The sequence below is a fragment of the Lynx canadensis genome, chromosome A1 (genome assembly GCF_007474595.2).
Source record: "Lynx canadensis isolate LIC74 chromosome A1, mLynCan4.pri.v2, whole genome shotgun sequence".
Lineage (NCBI taxonomy): Eukaryota > Metazoa > Chordata > Mammalia > Carnivora > Felidae > Lynx > Lynx canadensis.
The window spans coordinates 196,640,698-196,658,193 of record NC_044303.2 but is presented as its reverse complement, the minus strand read 5'-3'; the positions used below and the strand labels follow the sequence as shown (position 1 = coordinate 196,658,193).

The 17,496-nt window shown below is 41.6% G+C and overlaps 1 protein-coding gene across 3 annotated transcripts in view; it reads right to left on the bottom strand.

Moving 5' to 3' along the window:
• Positions 1-4,275: 4,275 nt before the first annotated feature.
• DCTN4 (dynactin subunit 4) overlaps positions 4,276-17,496 on the bottom strand; it is a 32,222-nt gene continuing 19,001 nt past the window's right edge. For 2 of the 3 annotated variants that reach the window (XM_030329236.2, XM_030329245.1), the window contains exons 9-13: positions 15,238-15,311; positions 13,061-13,115; positions 11,971-12,078; positions 9,414-9,511; positions 4,276-6,885 (exon numbers count right to left, since the gene is read on the bottom strand). In XM_030329236.2, coding sequence (XP_030185096.1) covers positions 6,672-6,885; positions 9,414-9,511; positions 11,971-12,078; positions 13,061-13,115; positions 15,238-15,311 — 549 coding nt within the window. In that variant the 3' untranslated portion in view covers positions 4,276-6,671. The remainder of the gene's footprint in view (positions 6,886-9,413; positions 9,512-11,970; positions 12,079-13,060; positions 13,116-15,237; positions 15,312-17,496) is intronic. The other variant, XM_030329244.2, reaches the window with a different exon arrangement.

The following is a 17,496-nucleotide window of genomic DNA, read 5'->3' as shown; positions in this document are numbered from 1 at the left end:
CAAGGAGGCCCTGTAGAGCTCCAGCACTCTCCCCTCCCTGCAGGTCTTTCTCATGAATACCTGGTGGAGATTCTGGAAAGAGCTTGTGAATGCATGCAAGCTCCCTGAGTGTCTTAGGCTCCCAGGGATTTTGTACTGTTTTGTTAGCCCAAATATGACCGTTCAAACAATTCTTTAAGATTTTTGTTGATTTCCTCTTACCTGCTTATAATGGTCAACACTTCTTCCTCCCATGCTGTGCATGTCTGATCTCTCCTTGGAGGGGTCTGTCCCTCCCCGCTCCCCGCGCCGCCCCCCCCCCTTGAAATTCAAGCTATTTGGCTGCTCTGCCACATCAGCTCTCTGATAGATCCAGTAAAATTTATGACTTTCTCATCTATCCACCTTTTCTTTTTTGAGTGGGGGCGGGGGGTGACACTCTTTCCAGATACCCGTATCATGGGCAGAAGTGATTTCACTCCTGAGTGATTTCATTTCAAAATATAGTTTAAGAGGAAACTTTCTATCACTTCTGTAAATGGAAAATAGTATCACATATTTAGATGCAGCCTTAAAAACAAATACAATGAAAATGAAACAGCCTTTTTTTTAGTAAGTAGCTACTGTTGTCTGCCAAAGACTCTGAACTAGAAGCCTAGGTTTAAAAAAGAAGAGGAAGTGTTAGATGTTACAAACATGAGTATTGATACTTTTTCCTTGATTTAACCAGAAGGATAGGGATAAAAACATGAGGAAAATATTGTTTCACTGGTTGATTCTCTATTATTTAATGTTACTTTTTATTATTTTTTAATGTTTATTTATGAGAGAGACACAGACAGAATGTGAGCAGGGGAGGGGCAGAGAGAAAGGGAGACAAAATCTGGAGCAGCCTCCAGGCTCTGAGCAAGCTGTCAGCACAAAGCCTGACATGGGGCTTGAACTCACAAACTGCGAGATCATGACCTGAGCCGAAGTCAGACGCCCAACTGAGCCACCCAGGCGCCCCTAATGTTACTTTTTTAAAAATGTTTGCTTATTTTGAGAGAGAGAGAGAGAGAGCGTGCATGCAAGTGGGGGATGGGCAGAGAAAGAGGGGGAGACAGAATCCCAAGCAGGCTCCTCACTGTCAGTGCAGAGCCCGATGTAGGGCTCAAACTCACAAACTGTGAGAGCATGACCTAAGCCAAAACCAAGAGTTGGATGCTTAACTGACTGAACCACCCAGGTGCCCCTAATGTTTTTTTTTTTTTTTTTTTTTGCGTTTATTTATATTGAGAGAGAATTATAAGCAGGCTCCACGTTGTCAGTGCAGAGCTCAACACAGGCTTGATCCCATGAACTATGAGAATGAGATCATGACCTGAGGCGAGAACAAGAGTCAGATGCTTAACTGACCCACCCAGGCACCCCTAATGTTACTTTCATTTAATACTTAAAGTCATTATCTTGTGTCGGTGTCTCACACTGTGAAATATATTTTGCTGTAGATGTCCCTGACCACCAGAAAATGAGGATAAACAAAGTTAAGTACAGCAACTGAACAAGCGACTCAGCTCTAATTGTTTTTAGTTTGATGAAATAAAGGAAAAACAGATGAGAAGGGGTCCTGAATTTGGCTCTGAAGGAGTCTACAATCCAGTAACTGAACTACACACATACAAAACCCCATAAAGAAGGAAGAAGTAAATGTTCTTAAGAGATACAGTGCTGTGGATCAAGGTCACATCTAGATGAGAGGAAGGGAGAGATGGGAGGAGAGAGCAGGGAAGGAATTCTAGAGAAGGCACACAGAGAAGGAAGAGTATTCTAGGTAGAGAAAACAACAGAACAAGAATGCTCAAGGCAAGCACGATATTTGGCTTATGACAAAAAAGAGGCATAGGTATATTAAAAAAAAAAGCTAGAAGATCAACAGGTACATACATAAGGAAAAGGATAACATTAATACAACAAATTAAGGTGCCTACTATCAGGTATTGTAGGCTCTGCAGATACAGCAATTAAAAAATGAAAGACAGAATCCCTGCACTACAGAGCTTATGTTCTACTGTCATGTGTCAGAAAATAAAGTATATCATTATGCTGGTGTTTAGTGCTATGCAAAAAAAAGCAAACAAGTAGCCAAGGGGATAGGAAATGTGCTTAGGGACGGCAGTTTTCCACCATTGAGTAGGGTGGTCAGGGAAAGCCTCACTAAGAAGGAAATATTTGAGCAAAGGTCTGATTGTGATGACTGTGTAAGTTATACAGATATCTGGGAGGAGTTTTCCAAGCAGATGGAACAGCCCATGCAAAGGCCCTGAGAAGACCCCTGACTGGGTGACTCAGCAACAGCAGAAACTGGCGTGGTTGGGGTGGAGGGAGCATGGGGAAGTAATAGATGAATTCAAGGAGGCAGTAGTGGGGTTTCACATCATGTAGGTTCATGTCATGTAGGACCTCACAAGCCACTGTAAGGAGTTTGTATTTTTTTGTTCTACCAAGCTCAAAAGCTTGAGTTTGAAGTGGAAGAATGCCTTATTCACTCTGGCTGCTGTGTTGAACATGGACTAACAGGTGGGGCCAGGGGCCAGGGTGGTTTCCAGACCAGTTTAAATTTTTATTTTTCAACGTTTATTTATTTTTGGGACAGAGAGAGACAGAGCATGAACGGGGGAGGGGCAGAGAGAGAGGGAGACACAGAATCGGAAACAGGCTCCAGGCTCTGAGCCATCAGCCCAGAGCCTGACGCTCGAACTCCCGGACCGCGAGATCGTGACCTGGCTGAAGCCGGACGCTTAACCGACTGCGCCACCCAGGCGCCCCATCCAGACCAGTTTAGATGCTACTGCAATATCCTAGGGTTTTATAGAGCCTATGGTGATTTGGCCCAGGAGAGTAACGTTGGAGAGCATGTGACGTCACAGTTTGAAGACACAGCTGGTAGGATTTGCTGACTTACTGCATGTGGCATGTAGAGTCAAGGTTGATGCTAAGGTTTTTGTTGTGAGCAACTGAAAGGATACAGGTGCCATTTAGAGATGAATGCAGGAGGGGCAGACGTGGTGAGAGGAAATCCACTGTGATTTTGAACTTTCAGAGACTATTCTAGAGTTGGTATGTAAATTTAATAGGTAGTGTGAAAATGGTGACATCACTAAGAGTGAGCAGAGACAAAAGCATAAGGCATGAGACCTGGCACACTCCAAGCTTGGGACGACGGGAAAGGGCCAGCAAAGGATATGCAAGAAAAGTTGCCAGTAAGATGGAAGCAAAATCGGGGCGCCTGGGTGGCGCAGTCGGTTAGGCGTCTGACTTCAGCCAGGTCACGATCTCGCGGTCCGTGAGTTCGAGCCCCGCGTTGGGCTCTGGGCTGATGGCTCAGAGCCTGGGGCCTGCTTCCGATTCTGTCTCCCCCTCTCTCTGCCCCTCCCCCGTTCATGCTCTGTCTCTCTCTGTCTTAAAAATAAATAAACGTTGGAAAAAAAAAAATTAAAAAAAAAAAAGATGGAAGCAAAATCAGCTGTGTTCTGGAAACCAAGAGAAAACAGGTTTTCAAGAAGGGAGAGATCAGCTGCCAGATGCTAGTGAAAGATTAAGTAGATAAGCACGGAGAATTAGCCATGTGGATTGTTAGAGAACTTGACAAGAGCAATTTTGGTGACATGCTGGGGTGGCAGCCTAGGTGGAATGGGCTCAGGTGAGTACAGGAGACGGAACTAAAAGTTTTTGAAGGAGTTCTGCTGAAAAGGGAGGAGAGAAATGGGGTGGCAGCTGAAGAGGGGCGTGAGGTCAGCTCCTAAGATAAGAGAGATCCTAGCACGTATATGGCAACGATGCAGGAGAGCGGAGGGGGCACTGCTGAAGGGGCGTCTGGGGACGGGTGAGAGGACGAGACTGACTGTGCCAGGTGGTGGGGCCAGCTTTAGACAGGGGCGCGAATGGGTCACCCACAGTCCTGGGGTGGGGGGAAGGCAGGGTCACAGAAGTCCAGGTGAAGGTGGAGTGGCAGCCACTTGGGGGTGGGCCATTCTGGGCAGCTGCAAGTAAGCTTTGGGAGCAACAACGCAGGATAAAAGCTGAACATAACATTTATATCATGGTTCTGAGAAGACGTCGATAAGGAGCTCAGGCAACATCTACCTGTATGTTACAGGGAACTGACTTGACACGAGGTTTTAGCTTCGTTCATTGAAAGAAATGGAAGAGGGAGCAGGCCCCACCACCTCTCAGACTAACTCTCTTCAAGCCAGTCTTTGGACTCTGAGCCATGCTATTCCAATCAGCCCTCAGGAAAGCAAACAAAAGACACGCTCAAGCTTTGTCTGCTTTATTTCACTACATTAAGTTAAGCTATAAGGCAAAACAGGAACCTGTGATTCATAAGGATCAAGGAGTGCCTCTCATTCCCAAAAGGGACCAAAAAGGATGTTTCTTCACAAATATGCATGACATTTACTTAGCTCATTACACCTATAAGCACTGTGAACAAAAGAAACCTTTGGTGGGCTAATCAAACCACAAATCCAAAGTAACCTAACCTTAAGTTTCCAAAACTGTAGTTTCTGGTGCTAATGCCATCTTATTCGCCTGCAGAGGTGCACACTGCCTGTGCACTGGCAGTCTTGCACCTGATCTAATATAAACAAGTAACAAAATTCCGAATTCACCAGCTGCAGGTGTTGAGCCGTTTCTACTAATACACAGAATACTGGCTTGCACTGAAAATTATCTTGAGGAAACATTCATACAATGACTCTGTTATTCTTCACGTTAATTTGACTTCTAAAGGCAAAAAAAAAAAATCTGTGATCAAAAGTATTTTTGTGTTTCTGTGTCACCTGGGGGTGATGAGACCCATGGCTTCAACATTACCACTTTTGGGAACAAACACTAGCTACATGCCGTAAACGCACAATATACAACTGTGTACAGTCTGCAGATGTGTAAACACAGGAAGCCATTCTCCGCTCTGACGTCCAGCTTCTCCACCAGCAAATATGGAGCAGTGGCGTCAGAGCAGGCTCTAGCAGGTAGTGAAATAAAAACTAACTTGACACTGTGGGGTCACAAAAAATTAAACTGTATCTACAGTCTGCAAATTGTCATTATACAACCCCCTGCCCCAACTCCTAAGAGGCTAAACCTTACTGATTACTCTCATAATGTTAGAGATATGTGTATTTTTTTCTCATACTGCAGCATATATATTACTCTGTGGAATATTGTTTCATAAAGTCGGCTTAAGCTTTAGAGTACAATTTAGTGTCTTTCAAAGGCTTCCTAAGTATTTTTATCTTCCAGAGGGAGCTAATAAGTTACTATGCCCTGTCTATGTTCTAGACTACTACATATCTTAATTGTTTTTTAACTAAAGGCTTGAACTTAAAAACAAAACGAGGACAAACAGGAAATTTCTCTTCTCCCCAAAAATGTGTTGGCCACTTGCTAACAATACATTTACAGACAAAGTGGTGCAGCTGGTCTACTTGGTCAAATCTCACTTTAGAAAACACAGAAATTAAGGTCAGCAACCCAGCTCCAGGATACCAACAGAAAACAGCACGTGTGCTGTTAGGCAAGTATGCTGAACTGTTTTATGGTTTACAATCAAAATGGTCTTATTTGACACACCATATGATAAAAGTCTTAAACTCAGGAAGAGGAAAGGTTCCTTATCTTAATATCTAGTTTGGGATTCAAGAGATTTTTAATCGTTATGTAACCCTTCAAATCAGTGGAAAGAACATTAGTTTTGGATCATGCTAAAAATCTGCATTCCAGAAGTGAACCTGTCCACCAAGTTTTCTTTGGGCTCTTTCCAGGTGCCAAATGTCCAGAACAACTTATTGAGTTAAAGAGGCAGGGCAGAGAGGAGGGGAAGGGAGTGAGACACAGAAGGTCTGCCTCCCAGTGACAGCGGTAACCCCTGGATATTGTGGCAACATTTAAAATGAATGGGATTCGCCACCCCCTTGACATGACATGTGATTGCTTGCTTCTTCAATTCTTCTCAAAAGAGAGTTCCATGTTCTAACAACAAAGAAATTTTAAGAGGAACTGATAAGTAAGCATCCTGTATTCACTTAGAAAAAGGCAAATGGGAGCGCCTTGAGAATCTCACGGGTTTTTTCAAACACCGCAAAACTAAAGACGATGTGACAATTTCTACTTTTCTGTCCAGTGGAAACCTAAGCAAGATGGGAGCCGTGGCAACCAGTGAAGGGGTATGTTTAGAGTGCTAGATTATAGCTAAATGGGATGCAGAGAGCAGACCAGTGCTGGATCATTAACAGCAGGTCCACCTTTCAGTTACCATTTTAGGTTTCATCTGTGAGACCGTGATCCCTTGTGAGATCAGACTGGGAGACAGTATGGTCAGAATTTCTCAGGTGGTAAATCTAATGCCACGCCAAAGAAGAGCCACCACCCCCCTTTTTTTGGGAGGGAACTATGCTGCTGTTATTCGACGTGCGGGGTTCAGTAAGGGAGACAGTAATTCACTGGTGTTAGCAGAAGTGAGGGCAAGAGAACAGGAGTTACCCTGTGTTCCCAACGCCTTGCCTGTGCCCCCACCTTCCTAGGAATAGGATTCAGTAGTGCCTGGGTACATCGTTACAAACAAGGCTTAACGAAGCAGCGGCTTCCACATTTTAACGTGGGCTCGTGGTGGTACTGTCCTTTGGGATCCGCCCCACTGGTGGCACCTTTTAAGGGAGAAGTGGGCCCAAGCTGAGTTCCACATGCTGGGTGAGCCAGATGACTTCTGTGCCCTGGTCACTTTCTTCGATGGGGCGGATGGGGGCTGCCAGGTTTTTAAAATCATGCTTCATCTTAAAGCACACGGTCACTTCACCCTCCTCACGTTGTGGGGTCACTTTGATGAAGATACCCACTTTGTTGGCCTTTCTGAAGGCTATAATGCTATGAAAAAAAGAAGCACAGTATTAGGCAGGTCGCAAGTCAGCCAAGCCCCTAAGACTTACATTTTATCTGATGACAAGTTATGACCACCATTCCGTTTATCAGGGATGAAGCATTCTTTCAGCAAAATGTCAATCTATCTTTTTAATATTATAAAAGTAAAATACAGTTGTGGAAAATTCAAATGGGAAAATGTAAGTTCTCCCTCATTTTCCCCCTCAGCACACAGGGAAAAACTACAAACACTTTGGTTCTTAACCTACCAGATATTTTTCTATAAACTTATACTTTTCTGCTTTTCAAACCAACACAAAAGGGGCACACTATTCTGTTAACTTGGTTTTTTCCTCTCAGTTTATCACAAACACCTTTCCATACTGGAATATAGAGATCTTCTCCAGTCTACTTAACGACTGCATAGTATTTTCTCATAGAGTTACTATAGTTGGTATATACTGACGTTATTGCCAGTTTTCCTCTGTTACAGACAGTGGTGCTACGACTACGCCTTTACATTTATCTTTGTGTGCATGTGGTAATATTTCTATAGGATACAGACTGATATTAACTCAGAGCTGTAACGGAATTTCTGGAACACCACAGATTAATGTGTTTTTGTAAATAAGCTCTGTAAGTTAGAAATTTTTAGAACAGAAAAATAATCTCTTTAGTTGAAGTTTCAATTTTCATCTTCTGTGACATGCACTTGAACTTTGTGCCTCAGTAACTTAGTTTCAAACAAAAAGCTAAAGGGCAATGAGACAGAATTTGATCTACTATCAAATGATACTCACTCTAAGAAAACTTACTGGATTTAAACAGTTACCTACTTATATAGTATTATATAGTATTAATTTCCAAATACCTGAAAGTCCTAAAAGTACAATGTGAAATATAGTTCATTCAATTTTTTTATTAAATCTGTCATGTAACCTGACTAGAATTTGTTATCGCAGATGATCTTTTCAGAAACCAACCTTGGTTTAACAAATTTCTATTACCTAATTAATGTCATTTAAGGACCCACATAAAGAAAGGATTACAGAGAATGAATTCTGTATTTGACTAACTCAATGCATTTTACTACAGTAAATAACTGAACCCTTGATTTGTATCAGATTCATTAAAAAAAAAAAACTCGGAAAAAATTAGTGTCTTTCTAGCCTGACTTCTCAGGTAACCACTAATATCTGGGAAGCTTTTAAAAAAAAAAAAAAATTCTGGGGCGCCTGGGTGGCGCAGTCGGTTAAGCGTCCGACTTCAGCCAGGTCACAATCTCGCGGTCTGTGAGTTCGAGCCCCGCGTCAGGTTCTGGGCTGATGGCTCGGAGCCTGGAGCCTGTTTCCGATTCTGTGTCCCACTCTCTCTCTGCCCCTCCCCCGTTCATGCTCTATCTCTCTCTGTCCCAAAAATAAATAAACGTTGAAAAAAAAAAAAAATTTAAAAAAAAAATTCAGATTTCTGATGCCCCGCTAGACCTGCTAAAGAGAGTATCTGGGTCGGGGCCTGGGACTCTACAGACTAAAAACAAAACAAAACAAAACAAAACAAAACAAAACAAAACAAAACAGAACAAAACAAAACACAACACCTGCCCTGATGCTTTCTGAAGTTCACTCAAGTTTGCTAATCATTGTACTAATCTCATCTTTGCCCTTTATCCACACCGCCCTGCCAACCCCATCCCATGTTATTTCTTTCTAACTTCTTACTGAGGAAGCTTTGGATCATTCTGTTTAAAAAGCTTATGTGTTCCTTGTGCCTGTACGTGAAGCTATTCTTTCAGCTCCAAGCCCACCTTCTACATCTTGCTTTGTGACACGGGATTCTGCTGTCCATGTTTCTGCTTTGTAGGCTGGCTCCCGACAGGGAGCTTAGGAGGGGTCTAAAGGAGACTAGAAATCTGAAGGGGTAGGGGCTTGCTCCTGCCTATGAGCTTCCTATTTGTGCATGGTTCCTGTGGGCATCATTCCAGCAGTGCTTCCCTCAGGAAGGAGCAGTTTCCAGCTGCAGCTTTAGACTGGTGTACTGATGTACCCTCACCCAGGGAAAGGTTTGGTTGTTACTTCTCAGTTATTAGGTATGAGAGAGTAAAATCTTTTAGTCAAAGGGCAGGGGATGAGTGGTACATGGACAAATCTAATGATAAAACTATAGGAGAGAACACTGGATCCTGTCCACACTATTAAAAATCATGTACTTGAAATTTTTTATTAAGAGGGACAAATATATTTAAAAGGAAAAAAAGGTTAAAAAACGGCTTACAGAATGATCCCAATAATGGAAGAAATACATGGAAGGCCAAAGACCAAAATGTTAATGGTGCTTTTCTCTGGTAGTGGGATTTTATTTTATTTTCTTCTTCATCATTGTAGATGTATTCAGCAAATTGCTATAGTAATTATTTTTATCATAGGAAAAAAGTATCTCAAAAAACCAGGATGAGAAAACTGGGATCTGCACGTGGGGCTCCCATATGAGCCAGCTGTGGTGGTGGGGGGGGGGGTGGTCACTGAGCGCTCACTCACTCAGGATCGTCCTGGAAGTCCTGCGGTTCTGCCAACTCATCGTACTCGGCTGCTGCATCCTTGCCGGCCAAGATGAGCTCTTTGGGAGGCACCACAACCTGCAGAGTGAAACAGAGAAGTTTGCCTCCGAATGGGCCAGTGAGTTGCAGGACATTCATTCGACAAAATACAGCACAGTGTTACACTGACCTAAACACACAGAAGATTCAAGTTTCAAGAAATACACAATATTACTTCACTATTTATACAGTGTTTGAAAACATACTGTTTAGGAACACAGACATTTCCAGCAAAAGTACAAAAACAAAGAACAGTTAAGCATTCTTCAGACTCAGCCTTATGTTGTAAGCAGGCCTCAACTTTGCTATGTCAGAGGTTAGCAGGTAACAACGTCAACCATATTTGTAATTATGGATACAAATGAGCCTGGGGAGGTATGAAGAGAAAGAGAGCAAATCTACAAGCTGGGTGTACATATCAGGCACTTCTTTCTGTCTCACAGGTTATTAGTATTACTAAAAAAGCAAGTTGCAACCATGTGGATGGAACTAGAGTGTGTTCTGCTAAGTGAAATAAATCAGTCAGAGAAAGACAAATATCATATGATTTCACTCATATGTGGAATTTAAGAAACACAACAGATTAACATAGGGGAAGGGAAGGAAAAATAAGGTAAAAACACAGAAGGAGGCAAACCATAAGAGACTCCTAAATACAGAGAAAAAACTGAAGGTTGCTGGAGGGGAGGTAGAAAGGGGGATGGGCTAAATGGATGATAGGAGGGGGGGCGCCTGGGTGGCTCAGTCGGTTAAGCGTCCGACTTCGGCTCAGGTCACGATCTCGCGGTCCGTGAGTTCGAGCCCCGCGTCGGGCTCTGTGCTGACCGCTCAGAGCCTGGAGCCTGTTTCAGATTCTGTGTCTCCCTCTCTCTCTGACCCTCCCCCATTCATGCTCTGTCTCTCTCTGTCTCAAAAATAAATAAACGTTAAAAAAAAAAAATTAAAAAAATAAATAAATGGATGATAGGAGGGCATTTGTTGGGATGAGCACTGAGTGTTATATGTAAGTGATGAATCATTGGGTTTCACCCCTGACACCAATATTACACTGTATGTTAACTTACTTAAAATTAAATAAACACAGTTTTAAAAACCACAAACTTTTAAAAAGAGTAACGACAGATGAGTGTCATCTCTCTTTGAAAATAATGCTAGTAAGTGAAATCATTAAAAAGCAGAATGAAAGGTGCACCTGGATGGCTCAGTTGGTTAAGCTTCCGACTTCGGCTCAGGTCATGACCTCGTGACTCATGGGTTCGAGCCAGGAGCCTGCTTAGGATTCTGTGTTTCCCTCTCTCTCTGCCTCTCCTTGCTCACATGCTCTCTCTCTCTCTCAAAAAATAAATAAATATTAAAAGAAAAAATTTAATGGAGGGGTGCCTGGGTGGCTCAGTTGGTTAAGCATCTGACTTCGGCTCAGGTCATGATCTCATGGTTTGTGGGTTCAAGCCCTGCATCAGGCTCTGTGCTGACAGCTTGAAGCCTGAAGCCTGTTTCAGATTCTGTCTGCTCCTCCCCTGCTCTCAATCTCTCTCTCTCAAGAATAAAATAAAGCATTAAAAAAAATTTTTCTTTTTAAATTAAAGGGGTGCCTGGGTGGCTCAGTCAGTTAAGTGTCCGACTTCAGCTCAGGTCATGATCTCACAGCTCATGAGTTCGAGCCCTGTGTCGGGCTCTGTGCTGACAGCTCAGAGCCTGGAGCCTACTTCGGATTCTGTGTATCCCTCTCTCTCTGCCCCTCCCCCACTCAAGCTCTGTCTCTCTCAAAAATTAAAAAACAGGGGCGCCTGGTTGGCGCAGTCGGTTAAGCGTCCGACTTCAGCCAGGTCACGATCTCGCGGTCCGTGAGTTCGAGCCCCGCGTCGGGCTCTGGGCTGATGGCTCAGAACCTGGAGCCTGCTTCCGATTCTGTGTCTCCCTCTCTCTCTGCCCCTCCCCCGTTCATGCTCTGTCTCTCTCTGTCCCAAAAAATAAATAAATGTTGAAAAAAAAAAAAAAATTAAAAAACAAAAAAATTAAAAAACAAAACAACAACAACAAAAAAAAACATAAAAATTTTTTAAAAAAAAACAGAAGGTCATCGTGGAAGAAAAGATAGAGGAAGGCCATTAAGCTCTTCTGCTATGCTGAGGAATCTGGGTTTCTTTCCCAAGTCAGAGGGATGCCAATGATCAGCATGTCATGATCAAAGTTAGATTTTAGAAAGATCACTTCGGTGGTAAGACAGAAGATGGGCTGGAATGGAAGTGGGGGTGGACTCAAAACAAGGCAGCCAGGAAGTTACTGTCACAGGGCACGTAAGAACGGAAGAGACCTTCCAACAGAGCAATGGTAGGGTGATTGTGCATAAAGTAAAAAAAACTCAAGAGGTAAAATCAAAAGAACTTGATGACGACTTGGATATGGAAACTGAAGACAGCATGGAGTCCTTTAAGCCAGGTCAAAAGGCCCCTCCAGGAAAAGTAAGGGTCCATCAGGATGAGGCAAAATGCACCTACCTTAGCAGTGCTATTGATATTATCCGGGTCTCCCTCCTCACACTCCACCAGTGTCACATGGGTGAGGTTCTCCACTGGATTCGTAAGAGTCAGGAGGACCTGGCTCTCCTGGGGAACACGAAAAGCCTCTCTTAGACATGTTCTACTACTGCCACCTAGGGCCACTTTCTTAGTTGCTATACCAAGCATTTCACAAAATTGTCACCTTCCCCGCAACCCCCCATTATTTCTGAGTAGTTAACACCTACCTACACCTCTACATCTCTGGGTCCTCCAAGTGCTCACTGATTCCTATTCTATTATTTATACGTCAGGCTATGTATGCTCTGGAGTTGCTATCACATGAGGAAATAGGACAGATCCCACAGAAAGGGCCAGTTACTAGATCCAGAAAATCTGGGGACTATACATTATCTAAGCAATAAAAGTTTGTAACTCTTGTTCCACCCAGCCCTCCACTTAGGGACTGAAAAAGAAGTCCTCACAAATATGAAAGCCACAGGGTAAGCAGACATAGAAAAAATCATTCATCAAGACTTAACAGATTTTTATGATTTCTTGAACCATAATTTGCCCTTATTTGGTACTTTGTTGAGATTAGCAAAATCTTTTAAATGAACATGGACTACATAAACATCTTCATAAGCAGCATGGAAGGAAAGAACTAAAGAGGCTGCTGCAGAATATTCTACAACTCATGGTGGGGGGTAGGAGGAGGGGGCACAGATAAGGACCTCAAAGAAGACAAAGGCCATGGTAAAGAAATCCAGTTGATTCCTGATTATCTGATACACTCACAGGCATGAGATGGTGGAATCACGTGGCTAAAGATGCTTGTGGGGTAAAACATCTTCTTTCTTTCCCCACCCATGATTCCATCTTTGTATAATGTACACACTACTCCTTCTAAATGTATGCCAAAGATGCTGTTGTCAAGAATCCCTGCTTAAAGAAATTAAAAATCGCAATTCCTTTATGATTCCTTTCTTTTCTATCCCTTGCTCTTGAATCTCACACAGCCACCCACACACATACATGCACACATCTCTGATCAATCCTTTGTCTCCCTGTTAACAAGCAAAGTACTAACCTTCATGTAGCGAAGGTTGGGAATTGACATGATTCTCACTTCTGGAATATAATTGCTATGCATGAATAAAAAAATACATTAATGTTCATTGAAGTCTCTTAAAATTATTGTTACTTTTTTTTTAAGTGAGTACAGCAAAGATTTCTTTGATTAGAACATGGCACAGAAATAGAATTTTAAAGAATCATGATATCATCATAATAAGAATTTAAGAAATGAAACCAACTGCTAAGGAGTTCTTTCTTACATCTTAAGCACATTTCTAGTTTAGGGCTCATATATCTGTGTGTATCATTGTAGACATCTTCCTTATATGTTTGCTAAACATATTTTTTGATATTTTATTAATTCATTTCTGTAAATCTGAAAGGCAACTGGTTATGGGACCCAAGACTGACTTAGTAACACCATCCAGGGGTGTAAAAACACTACCACATTACTTACCAAATACTTTTACAAAGCACTATGCATGCCAGGCAATGTTTTAAACACTTAAAAAAATTAACTTACATAATCTTCACTGTAACTGCATGACACAAGTATTATCATCATCATCCCCATTACAGAGATGAAGAAACTAGGCTTGGGAGAAGTAACTTACTGGTGAGTAGCCAGGATTCAAACTCAGACAGTGTAGCTCCAGGGTCCTTGCCCTTAACTACTGTATGTTTTGTTGCCTTTTTTTTTTTTTAACGTAAATGTTTATTTTTCAGAGAGTGTGTGTGTGAGCAAGGGTGGGGCAGACACAGAGGGAGACAGAGGATCTAAAGCAGGCTCTGTGATGACAGCAGAGAACCCAACATGGGGCTTGAACTCATGAACCATGAGATCATGACATGAGCCAAAGTTGAATGCTTAACCGACTGAGCCACCCAGGTACCCCTCTGCTGCCTCTTTAAGTAAGAAAATAGAATATTAGACTCACATGTGCTTAGTCTGAACTCAAAACTGCCCAGAGTCAAATCCCAGCTCGGTGTTTATACACCTATTCTCAATGCTTTTGACTGTTGAGACGACTTATGTAGAAGTGCTGCATAATATTCTATACCGAGTGTACCTCAATTTAATCAACTAGTTTTTAATGGTTAATTGGCTTGACACCGAAAGCGTTTCTAGCTTTTTGTCATTAAAACGTTATAATACACATCTTTACATATGCATCTTTAGATATTGGTGCTTTTGCTTCAAAGAATAGGTTCCTGAGACAGTACTCCTGGGTTTAGTCTATGTAATTTTGTCTGGATGTTCCAGACCACTCTCCAAAAAGACTCCATAAAGCAATCTACAAGCCTACCAATAGTGTATGCAAATACGTTTCCCCACATTCTCATGAGCACTAAACGATCTTTATTAAACTTCTCCTAACAAGTCTCAGTATCTTTCCATGTATTCAATAACCATTTGAAATTCCTCTTCTAGAAGCTGCCAGTTCAAATCCTTTGTCCTACTCCCATTTTTACTTTTCCAATTTGTGGGAATTCTGTCTTCCAGGGACATCAAATTTTTATCTATCATGGAATACCAAATACTCTTTCCTACTCTACTGTCTGTCCCAGAACTTTGTTGTCTTTTTTTTTTTTTTGCTAAGAGCAAAGCTATTTTCTTTAGTGGTTTCTGGGTTTCCTGCCTTACTTAGGAAGGGCTCTCTTGCCCTAAAATCAAGACAATTATTTTCCTAATTTCTCAAACTACTTTTCTTGTTTGAAAGGTGATTTTCGTACATAAAATTCCCTTCTCTTGACAAGTCCTAGTGAATTAACACTAATAATCACTTTTATCCCACTCAAAGACTGTTATCAGAACATAATTAAGATGAACAATGAAAGGGATACTCTTCGATTTGCCATACTTTATTATTTTTTACTTTGATATTTTGGATCAATACCAAAATTAGGCACTTTGTAATTTGTAATGAGTGACCAGTGACTCTCTGTCCAATAACAAACAAAACAATCTCTGCCCCGGACCACACTGTCCCTGTGTCCCTAGTACAAACACCCTTGATTCTAGGTCTATAATTTGTATTTAACTTCATGATACGTAGTTCAAAATCTAAACAGAAGAAATAGCAAAACTGTTCTGATGTCATTTTCTTCTTGTAAGCCCAGAGTAAATACATTTCATATTGAAAAAAGCCAAAAAAAAGTAACTAAAAACACCAATCTCAAAATACTCACACAGCAACCAGCTGGATTTTGAATTTGATAGATGTTGGATTAAATTCTGGCTTGCTCAAATTATGTTCACATTTCTAAAAAGAAAAAATTCTAATACGTATCAGAGGAAAACAAGAACACCCGTGCTGGATCCACAGAGCTGCTAAATTCAGAAGGACAGCATTTACTCAAGGTTTGTCGTTTCATTCTGCTCTAAGACCACATATACTTTGAAACAGTGTGTATGCTACTGATTACCACAAGTTACAAAAGATGATGTTTTGGACTTGTGGATATAAGCAACCACACTATCAAATACTATCCTACCTTTGTGGGGCCTAACAACTGCTGAAATAATAACACATACTGGGTACGTACCATGTGTGTTGAGCAACGTGCTCCTTAGTTTAAGTGGATTTAAACATCACATCCACTTTATGAGGAAAGTTATGTACCATAACTATTATTGTCCCCATTTTACAGGTGATGACAATGGGGCATGGGAAGGATGAGTAATCTGTACTACTTCACGGATCCAATAAGATCTGAAGCTGGGATTTAAATCCACACAGTGTGTTTCCAGATTCCATGCTTTAAAATACAGTAACAATTATTTACTTACTTTCTTGAATGGGTACTACATACGTCTGGTTAAAAAAATTTCTTAATAGTACAAAAAAGTACAGCGTAAAGGTACCCATCACTTGTCCCCTTGTCCCGCTCCCCAGAGCCCAACCAGTTTCTCGTGTTTTTTTCACAAATAGCCTATGCACGTACAAGTATACACAGACATCATCTTTTTTGCAGTAACACAAAAGGGAGCACTTTATATACTCCTCCACCCTTTGTCTTCACTTCCTGTCTTGGTATTCCATGTCCGCACACACAGAGGTACCTCTGTATCCTACTGTCATCATTTCTATGCCCAAATTGACAGATATCTAGGATGTTTCCACGATTCTGCTACTATAAATAATGCAGCAATGAGGATTCTTGTATGATCATTTCCCACGCGTTATGTTTTGCTAACCTGGTAACTATCAAATGGTGTCTCACTATAGTTTTAACAGACACTTTCTGGATTACTGTAGGAATATTTTTCATGTTTACTGGCTACTGGGATTTCCTCTGCCATGACTTGCATGTTACTATTTACTGGGTATTTTTATCCCGTTGTTATCTTTTCCTTACTAATTTGCTAAAGTTCTTCATGTATTCTGGACACTAATCCTTTATTATTTTTTTAAATGTTTATTTATTGGAGCGCCTGGGTGGCTCACTCAGTTGAGTATCCAGCTCTTGGTTTCAGCTCAGGTCATGATCTCACAGTTTGTGGGTTCAAGCCCCACACTGGGCTCTGCACTGGCAACGCGGAGCCTGCTTGGGATTTTATCTCTCTTTCCCCTCTCTCTCTGCCCCTCCCGCACTCTCTTTAAATAAATAAATAAAAAGTTTTTTTTAATGTTTATTTTGAGAGAAGAGAGAAAGAGTACAAGTGGGGGGAGGGGAAGAGAGCATCCCAAGCAGGCTCTGTACTGCCAGCAGAAAGCCCGACATGATACTTGATCCCATGAACTGTGAGATCACGAACTGAGCCAAAATCAAGAGTCAGATGCTGAACCGAATGAGCCACCCAGGCGCTCCTCCCTTTCTTTTCTTTTGGTAGACAGTCTGTATCAAGTAGAGAAAGTTCACTATTCCTATTTCTGAGAGTTTTTTTTCTTTTTATCATGAATGGGTGTTTGATTTTGTCAAATGCCTTTTCTACATCTATCAATATGATCATGTGATTTTTTTTTTTTTTTTAAGTCTGCTGATGTGACGGATTTCATTGATTTTTAAATGTTGAACCAGCCCTGCATCCCAAGAATATATCCCACTTGGTTATGGTGTATAATTCTTTTAATACTTTTTTGGATTTGATTTGCTAATATTCTGTTGAAGATTTTTGCACATATGTTCATGAGACACTGATCTGTACTTGTAATGTCTGCCTGGTTAGTATTAGGGTGATACTGGCCTCATAGAATGAATTAGGATGTATTCCCTTTGCTTCTACCTTCTAAAAAGCCATTATAAGAATTGGTGTAATTGGGGCGCCTGGATGGCTCAGTCGGTTAAACATCTGACTTTGGCTCAAGTCATGATCCCACAGCTCGTGAGTTCAAGTCTCAAATCCAGCTCTGTGCTGACAACTCAGAGCTTGGAGCCTGCTTCAGATTCTGTCTCCCTCTTTCTGCTCATACTCTGTCTCTCTCTCCTTCAAAAATAAACAAACAT